Genomic DNA, 13,824 nt, shown 5'->3' with positions numbered 1-13,824 from the left:
TGACTCAAATAAGTTCACAAGTTGTGTCTCCTCTGATCTCTAACATGATCAGAAGGCAGCACCAGTTTACAGAGACAAGACGCGAAAAAAGTTCCATGCACAGACACAAAAGAAATATTTTGATATAGACCCAAAGAGAAAACATATCAAAAGACATTTTTATACATGTCTTTTGCAAGCACAAAAAGCAGAAATGGTGTCAAGAGAAAACAAAACAGAAGGCTTGTTTCTTCCAACAATTGCTTTAAGCTACAAAAATCTCCTTGAGTCCCTAGCCTCCCCTCAATGTCAGCCCCCCTCCCCTCGCCCTCCCTCCCTCTCTCTCCTCTTCGTTTCTCTCTTTTCCCCTTTTCCCTCTCTGAGGCAGGACAGGGCCCTCTTTGCACCCTGATAGGTTGCGGGCTGATGCTTAGCAACAACATTCCTGTGCCCTAAGTAGCAGTAAGCCTCTGGCTGAACTCTTTGATGTGGCTGTCAGGCCACATTTATTTCCTTTTAGCACTTTGTCTACTTGTCCAGATGTATAAGGAGATAAAAAGGGCTGGTGTTTACACTGGTCTCCCTCTGTAGCGCGGCTGTAATTAGATTGTATTGCTGGTCAGTCTTAAGGAGGGAGGGGGAGGTGAGGCAAGGCAGGAACCACCTGTGTCAGGATGAGCCGGTCGGAGTGAGAACTTAGAGCCAGGCTGCAAGAGGGGAAAACAGTGTGTGCAACAAAGTGCAAAACAGTTATTTGATGTGCTTTCGCACATCACACCGTGGCAGCCAACATCACAATCACATTCCAGCGAAATGTCTCTAGAGGAGTTAATGTCAGAGTAATGTCCTGTAATGTAACACCCATCAAGATTTGAAATCGACAGCCAAGCTTGCAAAACTTTGTAAACTTTGTTGCAGTTGCATCTGAAAAACATCTCGATATGTGTCAACCTTCCCCGACTCACTTCTCAGTATCTCATATTTTCAGGAACCCCACTGTGGAGGTGGTTATGTGCTCCATGTGGCTCTCTTTGTGTTTTGCTGTTCTTGTCTTTCCATCCCTCCCCTGTCTCTCTCCTCCTGCTCCCCTCTCTCATGGTGATATGTTGGAAGTAATAATCACTATTGCCTCTGGGTTTATCAGCATTTATTCGCATAGCAACACAGAAAAAAAGAGAAGACAGACAGCACTGGTGTGATGTATTATCCAGTACGGGAATCATCTTTCATAATGACATCCAACAGAGCTTCCCCTCTCTGCCACCACCCATTTCTCTCTCTCTCTCTCGCTCACACACACACACACACGCACACACACACACACACACACACACTTTCTTCATTTCTCTCTCCCTCTTTCCACTCCCCTCTGTCCACCCTTTATTATCACAGAATCCATGGTGCTCCCCAGCCTGTAAATTTGTGCCGCATTATCATAAGCTGTGGTGATAACTCACATTGCACAGAGACAATAATGATGTGAACACTCAGCATATGCCCCGGGCCCGGCAAATTAAAACAATGCTCAGCTTGATGAGCAGACTAATCTGGACAGCAGAGAGACCGAGAGAGAGGGAGAGAGGAAAAAAGGGGGTCCGGGAGCATCTTAAATAGACGACACAGCAGCACCTCCCTCTGTTCAGTGTAGGTACGACTTTAGAAAACGAGAGACGGGGAGAGAGAGGAGGCATGCAGAAAAGGGGGAATAAAAAGAGTAGGAGCGTAGATAAAGCGCTTGTTTTGAACACATGAAAGGAATACAATATGTGAGGACATCATGAGACAATCACTACTTTTTTATTTTTGTCATTCTAGACCTTTGGGGGCTGAGCTGTGTATGAACAAACACTGTATTCAGCACGTATAAAGCTTCCATATTGTTCAAGAAATTAAGGAAAGGAGGAAATTGTGTCACTTTATTGTTGGAGGTCCTGTCAAGCTCCTAGGAGCAATAATACGATGCCATATTCAACATACCCAAAAATGTATTATATAGTTCTTATCTAGTAGTTGGAAAGAGCTAAGTATCAGTTATTAATGTATTGTCGGATATTGTTTTAAATTAAATTTCAGTCGTGTTGCATTCTGTGTTTATTAAAACAATTTAGAGTTCTGTCATGCATTTGTTAATGGTTGGAATATTTTTTAAGCAAAGACCAGTCTTATAGCCCTTCTCTGTAGCTTATTTGTATGAAGCTCAAAATAACCAGTCATCAATCCATCAGCCCTCATAAAGCAAGCACAAAAGAGAAATTTCTCTTCATTTGTTCCACGTGCTTTCTTATCATAAGCATTGCCGCTTTCTTATCCTCAGGACAGGTCATTGAGTAAAGTGAAAGAGTGCACATGTGGAGAGGTACGGAGGAAGGTCTGAGTGGAGAAAAGGGAGGATCGGGGCACGGGAAAGCTGGCTGATTGATGTTCTGTGGGTGGGGTAAAATGGCTGTGCTGGATAAGACGGGAAGTGACAACCACAGATGTTGAATGGGTTGGCTGTTTGATCAGCAGGCATGATACTGAGGAGGTGAAGAGGTGGTGTCATGCATAGCACGGGGACTGGGTGGGTGGTGATACTGAAAGCAAGGTGACGGGCGTCCCGTAGGACTAAAACCAGGGTGTGGAGGCAGCCTGAGGCTCTATCCAGTATCCAGCAAACCCCAGCAGTCCTCCCTCTCCTCCTCCTCCTCCAACGCACCCCTAACATAGTCTGTGGGTGGTGCTGTTAATAATGTGGCAACTAGGAAGATTAATTGTGCGCAAGCAGCAGGATTAGGAGGGACTTTTAGGGGCCAAGCAGGCTAGAAGAGGCCCAGGCTTGTGATCTTTCAAGCAGGCCAGGAAATGAGGCAAGCAGGAGCGCAACTGTGTGGTGGCTCAGACGACCATGGAGGTAGATCAAATAGAGAGGACTCACAATTCTTGTCTTAATGCTTGAGTTGCTCTGATATCTTATAATAATAGTCACAGACAGACTCTTTGTGTGTCCATTATGAAAGCCGATGTCAATTATATCCCCAAAACCAAATGGCAAAATGCTTAATCAGGGTAATAAAGAGACTTTTTTGTAGATAGGAGGTATGTACATTCAGGGTCTCTCATTGGTCCTTTCCAGTATCCATTTTGCCGCAGCTATAGTGAAAGAAAATATAAAGTATGACTACCTGATTGTTTTTCCTCAAATGGGGCATGTCAGTTTTTACTGAGTACAGTGTGTTCTTGTTTTGGGTTGTTTTACTTCATGCATTGCACATTCCATGCAGCATACAAGCAGGGAGTGATCTGTGATATTTCTTAACAGGTTTCAGCCACTCCAGAGGCTGAGAGCAGCAGGTCTGCTGTCAAAACAATATTTCTATTCCAGGCTGTTTCTTTCGAAAGCACGGTCCACAAGCATACATGTAGTGAGGTCTCAAAATAGGCTTATTTTGCCATTTTCCCCTTTGGTGTAATGTGAGACACATGCTGGCCAGACCTTAATGCCTTTCAGAGATGCTATCTGAAAGCACATTATGTGATCGTTTTCAATTCACAGTGCTCTCTTTGCCCATGAAGAATATGGTTCCATTTAACAGTGCAGACCATTCCATTTCTCAAGGTTATGCATGGGCATGTAGAGGAACAACAATAAAAGTGGGGAAAAACGCAGCTCCAAACCATCTCTAATATGTATTTGTCAGTTGAGTCTCTTGCTATGATTAAAGGCCCAGTGAATTCCTTCCTGCAGGAAAGGAAAGTATTTCTGCAAAGGCATCAGATATCGCTGTGTCATGATAAACTGCCTGCTCCACTAGCTAAAAGGCTAAGGGAAGGAAGAGGATGTTTTGGACCTTGAAAGTGCACCAAAGAACAACAACAGGAGAAACTCTTGACCTGTTTGGGAACATGCTCTGAGATTCAGGCCTCTGTTTTCGCTTTGTCTTATAGCAGCATTTGTCACACTTGTTTAGCCCGAACCTCTGACTGTGCCTACAATCAATAGCAAATTCTAGTTGCACAGCCAGCACATTTTCACCTCGCATTTCAATTATGTGATATTAACTAAGATAGCCAGATATCTCTAAAGCCATTTGGTGCCATTTGTCAGACTACCCTCACACAGCCACGCTACATTTGGCTGTTCAGAGTGAGTGACGTCTACCCTTGGGCTGACCACTGCAGGAGGTCATGGCTGAGTGAAGGTTAAGACCTCTCCCGAGCCACGTCGTAGATCAGTTCATCAAAGCCGGCACTGTAGCTCCTTAACATGTGAGAAGTAATAAAACATGACCTGTCACATTATGTCATAAAACAGGAGCAGCGTTTCCAACATTTCCTGCGCCAATCCCAAAGGATTTATGACACTCGCAGTCAGCTGCAGTGGTTGTCATTTTAAAACTTGTCAAACCTTTTTTTTTTTTCTTCTAAATGCTCTTTCTGTATCTCCTTCTTCTAGTCACATAATGAGCCTGGACCTGAGAGTCACCCTCTGCCCTACACTCCTCTACCCCAAGGATCCAGAGATGCCAGGAACCACAAAGGTAAGGAAAAGACCCTTTTGATTCAGGTGGTTTCTTCATGCATCTGTTCAGATATTCTTCAAAATAAACAAGACATATTCTCATACATTCAATCATAACCGAGGCTCATGGATTATGTAAATACATGTCAAAACCCTTACGGCTACAGAGAGTGGGAATCTGTTGACCTTGAGATTGAGTTGAAGTTAAGTTATCTATTCTTATTGATCTCATCTGTGTGATGTGTTCATAGTGCTAGGTTAACTCTGATCTGAATGCGTGTGTGGGAGCACACAGTGCATAAACAAGATGAAGCATCCTTAATCTGTTGATACTAGACATTGATTAGGCCTCGTTTTGACCCTGTGTTATCAGTTGATGTAATTGTGCAGCAACTTCTTAACATTAAACACTCTAGTAACATTAGTAAAAACACCTCAAAACCATTGAAAAGGTAGAGTGTTTCAATTGTGCAGGCGACCTCCTCGGCTGTGGTTTTATTAAAATGCCCTGGCAGTTATTTTATTATACAACACCCATATGTAGAATTATACCAAACAAAATGCTGCATGCAAAAGTTAATTGTTTACTTAAACTTGAATCCTCAGAGTCATCATATTGTTCAGTTCCGACGTTTACATGCACAAAACGTGTTGTTTTTTGCCCTTATTTTGAAAGAGACAATATCCCGACCAAGCTGTTTACATGGCTGATACTCCCTTTTGCATGCAGCTGTGCATACTCCTGATTAACAAACACAGCCTCCCTCCTCCATTCGTTCAGCCGCCCTCTCGAAAAGGTCGGCGTTGTGATATTTGTGCATATTCAGAAACCTCTCAATATCCAAGTCTTTCGTAATGTTTAAAAGTGGGTGTGTATGTCGTTCCGATTAGAAATGTGGGCTTTTCTTTTGTGCATGCATCTCTACTCCAGCCTTGCAAACTGTTGGCCAGGCAATGCACAGACTGTAAACAGGCAAAAGGCTGTGTGTGACAAACTGCAGTAAAAACCAGATGCACTGTAGACATGTCCAAAGAATGCTCCTTAAACCTGAATGATATCTGCATATCCTATATGTCTTTATTGGAAAATGCTCAATTGACCCGTATGAAAGTAAAAGAAATTGTGGAATATTAGTGTGCAAGTCTGGCTACAGCATTTAGCCAGTTTGTGTCCTTGGACTACCAAAAATGTTCCACTGGCTATCAAAATTGCATTAAAATGAGTTTAATAAAGATAATTTCACATCATAGATGTCACCACATTGTAAAAGTAGCATTGTAACCATTTACTGTAAATGCCAGACAGGCTAACAAAATGAAACAACAAATGTCATGTTACTGAATGGTAGGTTTTTTTTGTTTTTTTTTAACGCTTCCTTGCAAAATGGTGGTGGTCACATCTTGAGACTTTCTTCACACCCTGAAAGTGCAGTTTACAGTTTTTTTGGGCTTCAGTAGTCCTGACTGACCGAGTGGGCTTAAACCAGAATCAAGGCAGGCTTTTCATAACAAGCCCCACTCCTTTCAGGGGTAGTTCCTGAAATAACCCTCCCAGCTCTTATCCCCGAGACATTCATCACTGTCCTCGCAATGCAAAACAGTTGTGACGGTTGGCCACCGCTATGGTAGCGCAACGTATCTCTACCCTCCGTTTTGCGGTGCCAAGGACAGATCTATGTCATGAAAGCGCGGACGGTGGCAGCTCTCACCGGATGTAGGGACAGGAAGTGCCCCGTGCTTTGTCAAAATCAGACCTGGCTAAGAACAGTCCTTTTAAAGGTGAGGGGATCTGACACATGAAATATTTTTCCCTCCGTCTAAGATCTGAGCAGCAGTGACAGTCTCTATTTGTTATTTTTATGATGCAGCGCTGCAGTCTTAGATAACACAGCCCTCATCTTCGCCCTTCACCTCCTCTTCATGTCCCTGCCTCCAGCCCCTACCCTCGGTCTTTGATTTTTTTCTTTTATTTATACTTCTTAAAAATACTTGAGCGTTCTTTATGTGTTGGGGACGGTCACAGAAACTCCTCTTTCTGAAAGAACAAAGCTGTGGCAAAGCAGTGCTGCAACACACCAAATTTTTCAGACAGTAATTCCAAACAACTGAGCACTTACTGAGTTAAATTCAGGATATGAACAATAGGGGTGAAACAATATGCTGCGTGATTTGATGTAATTCAGTGCAGCACTCCCATTTCAATATGCATGGTAAATTAAACAATTCACTACACCAGTTTGTTGAAAATCTGTTGAATAGGAGAGGTGCTCTGGTGATGCTGCACTACTTGTGTTTGTTGTCTGTGAAGTATTGCTTTTGTTTTGTGCTATAATGCTGAGAAATTACACTCAGCACAGGAGATAAAAGGACTTTCCTGTTTAGAAAATATATTGAATTATGGCGTTTCACGATCTATATAGAATCAGACCATGAATTTAGTGAATCATTACACCTTTAGTAAGCAGCTGAAGTGTTTCTAAGTGCATGTTACACAGTGTAAGCTATGTGATTGGGACAGTAGTTTTTGAAAGGGTTAATGAAGTGGCCTTCTTTAATGAGGGTTCAAGGGAGGCCGTATAGTTTTTTCCTGACTCCTGCAGTAGCAGGCAGATCAGCAGCACTTCTGACATCGCCCTGTCGGCTGCACAGAGAGAACCTCCCTTTCTTCCTTTCAACCCCTCTGCACCCAGCCCACCCCCCTCCACCGTGTCACCTGTGTGGAAGCCCCAGAGCCTGGGTGCCAGAGGTAATTACAGCAGCTATGAGATCCCAGAGGAGGGCAGCGCTGGCAGGTCACTGCCCAGGGAGAGAGGGGTGGAAACCAAGGACAGAACTCCAGGATAAGCTTGTGTCTTGGTTGGTGGAGGAGTCAACCTGGAGGAGACAGAGCAAAACAAGGCGGCGAGGAGGAGAGCAGGAGGGAGAGGAGGGAGGAAGGCGAAATATGTGCTGCTGTGGTAGCGAAATCTAAGATTTCATTCAGATGGATAGACGGGAGGATAAAGGAGGGAGGAAAAGACAGTACAAGGACCATGTTAAACAGCTAGAGAAGATAACTTGAAAACGAGAGAGAGCTAGACAAAAGACAAAGTGAGGGATGGTGGGGGCTCCAGTGTGTCTTGGTGAAGGCGTGACACAGAGTGGAGTGGAGTATATAGTCTGGCAGAGGGGCCTGAGGATCCTCCACTACTGTCACCTTGGCTCTAACTCTCAGTGCTGGTCCAACTGTCAACTCAACTCTAAATCCAACAGTCCAACATGGAGTCCCAGCCTAAAGTACTGTGTGTCTTCATGAAGACTGGTCCATACCGCACTATTAAGCCACAGAACGTATCGCGTTCTCGTGCCTTACCATGACGATTTATCATTTCAATATGCAAAACAATATGCTGGGTTATTTATCACCAGCTTGTCATTTTCTTAGGATGACACATTTTGAAGTGAGAGTCACAAGTTTATTTCATAGATCTAATTATAACTATATTTCAGAAGTATGTAAAGAAGATGCTTCAGGCTTGATTGATATATCCATGTGCAGGAGATTTTAATGAAATACCTTTCATTTCCGCTGTATATTTCAATAAATAGGCCAGGCTCTAGTAACTGCTTTTTTACAGGTATCAGATTAAATCTGAGTAGGCCATCCCTCAGCAGTGACAGCAGTAAATGAAAGGGATATCTTTGTACAAGCAGAGTAAACAGACAAGGAAAAATGCCTGAAATCTGCCTTACAGTATGAGCCTTGGGCCCTTTTAATCTTGTTGTTCTGGGCCTGCTTCCAGCTACTTTGTATGTATGTATCTTAAATGGTGCACAACTGTTATTAAAATCCCAGGAGGAAAGCAGCCTTCAAAGCAAAAAAATAAATAAATAAAAACCTCATTCCTAACGACACTCGTGGGGTGTCTCACATTTGTTTGGCGGTTCGCTTTCATTACATGTCAGGGTGATCCGCGCCGCAACTCCTGCTGCACTCCCCCTACCTCTGTCGGCCCCCCAAAAAATGAAGCAATGGGAAAAGATCCAAACTAAGAGTAAACTGTTTTATAGTTGCTGCACAACAAATAAACAAACATCTGGAAGCATTCAGAGCGGCCCATTAGAAGGGCTCTGGGCTTTGCCAAAAAGGGGTAAATGATGAGGAATGGGCTGTCGAAAGGCTGGCGGAGACAGGGGAGAGGCCAGATGACGGAGCTGTGGGTGCTAAGCACTGCCTTTTAGAGCTCAGCTGGGCTCAGAGAGATCTACACCTGCTGTTATCTCCTCCTCCCCTCCTTTCCTCCATCAGACATCTGGATGGGATACATAACTAATGGATGACTGAACTGCTAGTGTTGAAACTTAGCTGTTGTCAATATGAAGGGAAAGGTTGTTGGTTTGACTGATGACTTAATGTTCTTTTCACAGCGCACTTAGTAAAACTAAAAATTAGTTTGGCAGATTGAAAAAATGTTGCTGCATCAAAACCGATATGCAGCTCCCCAATGTCTGTTTATTGTCGCTTGTATAATAACCACGGTTTGATTAAATTATTTAGAATTGCATGGATCAGATGCTGTTGTGAATACAAATATTAACTTTTCATAAAGTCCTGTTCATAAAGTGAACATGTGCTACTGGCTACGGAGTTGTTTGTTAAATTAATTGGTATATTACATCAGACATCTGTTTCCTTACTCCCGAGATGTTCCCCCGTGCACGTCCCAGGAACGATTCTGTTCTTTTCTGTTTGATGTCACTCTGTAGTTAGAATGAAAGCTCTCATCTTTCCACTGATAATCTTCCCATCCTGGTTTGGACCGCCTCGGCATGTTCCACGAGTATGGAAATGTCCTCTCTGGAACGCGCTGAGAAAAGACAGAGCACCTTTGACGTTTCCCATTAGACACATGTGTACGTGCTCTGCAAGACATTTCACTCAGACTCGTAATGATTATACCAGCAGGATCTGTCCCCTGATAAACATCACTCTTAAACACAAAGACTCGTACTGGCCCCCAAACAACTAAAATGAGGCATGTGGAAAGAACAAAGTGTAAGCTTTTCCTCCACACTGGTCCAGAGGCGCATTTGCAGAGCTGCTTTCTATAAACTTTTTTTATGATAAACTAAACTATACACAATGCGTGCGTTCAACTTTGAGAAATGACAGATGATGAAACACTGTCATGAGAATGATATATACAGATCTCGCTGCCAGGTATATACCATGAGATTGTGTTGAGTGAGCCTGTGCACCAAACTCTACGAGGTGAATTGACAAAGTAAAGACGTGGCCTTCATCCCGGGCACTGAGTTCATAAGAATGTTTCCCAAGCACTCGTCACTGCAGCAAGGTTTTATTTCTTTGCAATGATGGCCAGTTTGTAAGCTGATGAAGTGTCTGAGATTAGTTTCTAATGACCCTGTGTAGACTTTTCCTCCACTTATAGCCACAAATTCTTAAAGCACAAATGGCGACCTTTTTGAATATATGATTAACGCTCTGAATGGCACCACTCTATAAAACGAGTTCTTTTACTTTTGATGACATATTGCTGATAATACTTATGTACTTTCACTTTTGTTTAAATTTCGACTTATAATAAAATATTTTTATAAAGTGGTCTTATCTGTTTATTTAAGTACTTCTTCCACTGTGCTTAATATACTGTTTATTAAGATATTTTTCTACCCTCTAAGTAAGCATGGCTTCTTAATGCATTATACACACTGATCCCTGTGCAGTCATTTGGCTTTGTAGGAAGGAAAAAGTACCAAAAATTAGAATAAAAGAGATTTGAAAGTAAGTCATTAGTTCACACTCTCTGGTGTTACACTTTGTCCCTCTATGTGTAAGTATATACAAAAGTATTGTGTTATTTTGTGTGTATGTGTGTGTAGGCGCCTGCATTTGTGGTGTGTGTGTGTGTGATCTAACAGACAAAAACAGGCCACTAATTGGTAAAACTGTTCCGTAATGCATTTCACTAACCCGGATTTGTATTGAATGAACAAGAACCTGAAAATTCAGTCACAGTCACATCAATCTCTTCTTTGGGGAGGCAGCTCCTGCTGCATATCACAGCAGCTCACAGTGGTATATACTCCCCGTGTAAGAGGACAGGCTGTATTTCCTTTATGCGAGTCAGATGATGTGATATTATTCCTCCCAGGAGTGGATTGGCTCAGCAACATGAATATCCATTAAAGGCGGCCTATGGAGATGGATGAGGGGAGAGGGGACGAAGCAAACTGGGCCTGCAATCCTTCACCGCGACTTCACATAACACTGCACTGTCCGCATCCAAAGTGATGAGAGCTCATTTTTGGATGCAGGCCTGTCCTTGTTATTACTAGCCCGAGAAATCACCTCTACGTTTTCTCCTTCAGAAGCAGGCTAGATTAAAATGCCAGGATAACCTCCTCAACTTCCGTGACAGGCTTAACTGCCGTACTCTGACGTGCCAGCTCTAAACTGCTTTGAGAAAGCTGCCTTCTACCAAGTGTCATTATCTCTCCGTTATCGGATGGCACTCCTTTCACAGTGTGTGAATAATTCTGTTTGTGCTGGGTTTGGGGATATGTCAGTGACACTATTGTTTTTACCTCGCTGTTTGATGTAGCTGAGAGAGTCTCCTGAGTGTCTTGAGTTCTTAAACTGATGTTGGATGTACACAGCAAAAACTTAAAGTGAAAAGATAGAACTGTCAGCTTTTGAGCTACTCTAAGATATTTGTTTGTTAGTTCTTCTTAACCGTGCTATAAAAGTCACTATTTCTCCCTGTGATATTCTGCCTTAATAAGGGATGTTTCATAGTCAAGTGTGCTGGAATTGTTTTGACTCAAGTGATCCAAGCAGGTTCATTATGATGCTACAGAGAGTTCACAGATCAAATTAGACACTTTCTATCTAAATGTCATCAAGCTAAAGTCACTGTACAAATTTGTCTGATGCTGTAGTTTTTGTAGAACACCTCCAGTATATTACTTTATAATGATCATTAAGCATTTTAAACACTGAGCCTGAAAGCGTACAATCATACTTTTGAACTCCTCCATCCATCACCACTGATATATGATGAGTACCACAAACTTTGAACCATTTTCTCAGCAGCAGGAAAATATGTAGCCTCCTAAATCTTTGCCGTCCGTGACCATTGCAGACAAGCCTTAGTTATTTATGATGACACAACCCCAAATGGGCTCACCCGTTTGAACTTGCTCAGGCACAAACAGACACAAGTTTGAAGCAATGCGTTGGCTTCCACTCCGAACGTGTCAGACCGATGGACAAGAACATGAGTTTCTGCCAAGCAGGCCCAGCCCTCTTGGAAAAACATACCGCCGGTGCTCTGGACCTTGGTCTACATCCCAGTTGCACTGGTCATTTTCAGGAAAGTAGCAGAACATAAATCACCCAAAGTGGAGAGGTCTTCCTGCTAGAATCAGCTCTAAAATTCTGGTATTGCTAATGCAGCTATGCTATTATTCATTTTCCACCACGATTTGCAGTTGTGGTTCAGGACAACTGAGATGCGGCCTGTGCTTTGCAACCATACTTTCAGTCAGAAGTTGGAGCAGGTTTCTGTTGCCTTCGTGGTTCCCAAAGGTGGGAGTCCATCATAGTAATTTAGGATGGGGGTTTAGTGCCAGATGGTTTGGGATTTTTTTTTACAGCAGGATGGATGTTGGGTCCACCAGTTTTCTTCTGTGTCACTACCCCTTGAAACAAATTGCTCGGTGAGCAGGCGGAGTCTGTCTATGTGAGGGGGCTCGCTACCCTTCATTCTGATGAATAGCCACTAACATGCTGGCAGATGCTGGACAACTTGTCATGCTAAAGGAGACAGGATCAGACCTTAATAAGTCCTTGTAGCTTTGTAATTATTGTATATTACCAGGAATGTTTGCACAGAGATGCACAGTGTCTCATATTTTAGATATGCATGATACAGCAAGTTAACAAAATTAGGTGCACTACTTGTTAACTATATTTGTCTTGTTGGTTTATGTAGGGTCATATATCTTAATCAGTGTGTTTTTAATAAATTATTTTTTGAGTAGACTGTAGATCGTAATTCTAGGGTAACTGATCTCACGCAGTAATCATTCAAGATGAAAACATGCCTTAATGCTGGTTTGGTTAATGGCTCCAACAAATTAGATTTCAATTCACTCGGTGGCCAGTTTATCATGCTGGGTGACAACACATTCTGCATGGCTTAACAGCTGTGCTACATCACTAAGCCTTTCTGTCAGGCATGATCGTAACAGAGCTATACATGCCATGGATTCGCTAATATGCAGTGAGAAAAGGGGCTACCAGTGATAATTTACATGGCAATGTAAAGTGTCCTGTTAAGGACAGGCTCCAAGTGGCAAATCACACACTGAAACAGCCACCTTCCCTGGTTAGCCATGTCGTCCAGAATATGAACACAAACATGAAGATAAATGTGTTTGTACAGTAAAGGCCGAAGTGCACACATGCATCCGCACATGCCACGTGGAACCAGTGCCTACATATTCATATCATAATACTGAGGCAAAGGTTTACACCACAGTTAATAGAAATTTATAATAAAGCCAGAGGCACAAAATTGATGTGCCAAAGCCAGGATGTGGACATACTATGGACATACTACCTTTTAGTATTTTGTATCAGAGGATTAATGACAACGCACATCTGTCCTGGAAACATCTGAAACTCCAGAAGCTGGAGCAGAATTTCACATACGTTCAAAAATCACAGACAAAGCTTTGTCTAGACCTTCAAGGATGATCCCAGTTTTGCTTTTTTTTAGCTATGGCCAACATTTCTGATGGTTATGATAACAATGTGCTCGCCAAGGTAATTGCTGGTGTCTGGGAACACAGCAACACAATGGAGCCAAAATCATGAGCACTTAGGCAGTGACAGCTGTGAAACAAGCCAACAGTTTAGCCAGATTATCTAAACCCCTTTTTTGGAGGCAAGCTGAAGTGAGCCAGCCTGAAATGTTGGTAATAATCCATCATTGCAAAGGAAATTTCTGCAGATATGGACAAGAAGGACAGATCATCATTGATCCAGGAAGTTGGTCTAGAAAATGGGATGGATGTTTACAATAAACAGTGCGGCTCATAATCATTTTCTCCTCTAAGAAGTTGTTCCTTGCCCCATCTGACTTGTTTTTAGCAAGGTTGCCATATTCCCAGATCTCAGAAATGAACTGGAGTATAATATTACTGTCATCCACCCAGAGCCTGTTTCTGCTCAAGGTTTTTTGCCTGTGAAAAGGAAGTTTCTGTGGATTACGAAGTATGTTACTGACCTACTCTATACGAAACAATGAAAAGATCCATTGGTGCTCTCTCTTAAGCTT

General features: G+C 42.6%; 1 protein-coding gene across 1 annotated transcript in view; it reads left to right on the top strand.

Moving 5' to 3' along the window:
- Positions 1-13,824, top strand: part of lrmda (leucine rich melanocyte differentiation associated) — a 202,592-nt gene that overhangs the window by 173,390 nt on the left and 15,378 nt on the right. Inside the window, exon 6 of the mRNA XM_041947991.1 lies at positions 4,412-4,496. Within this exon, the coding sequence (XP_041803925.1) occupies positions 4,412-4,496 (85 nt within the window). The remainder of the gene's footprint in view (positions 1-4,411; positions 4,497-13,824) is intronic.

Source organism: Chelmon rostratus, chromosome 11 (genome assembly GCF_017976325.1).
Source record: "Chelmon rostratus isolate fCheRos1 chromosome 11, fCheRos1.pri, whole genome shotgun sequence".
NCBI classification, from domain to species: domain Eukaryota; kingdom Metazoa; phylum Chordata; class Actinopteri; order Chaetodontiformes; family Chaetodontidae; genus Chelmon; species Chelmon rostratus.
The sequence above is the reverse complement of the archived record's forward strand: the minus strand, read 5'-3'. Positions and strand labels throughout refer to the sequence as shown.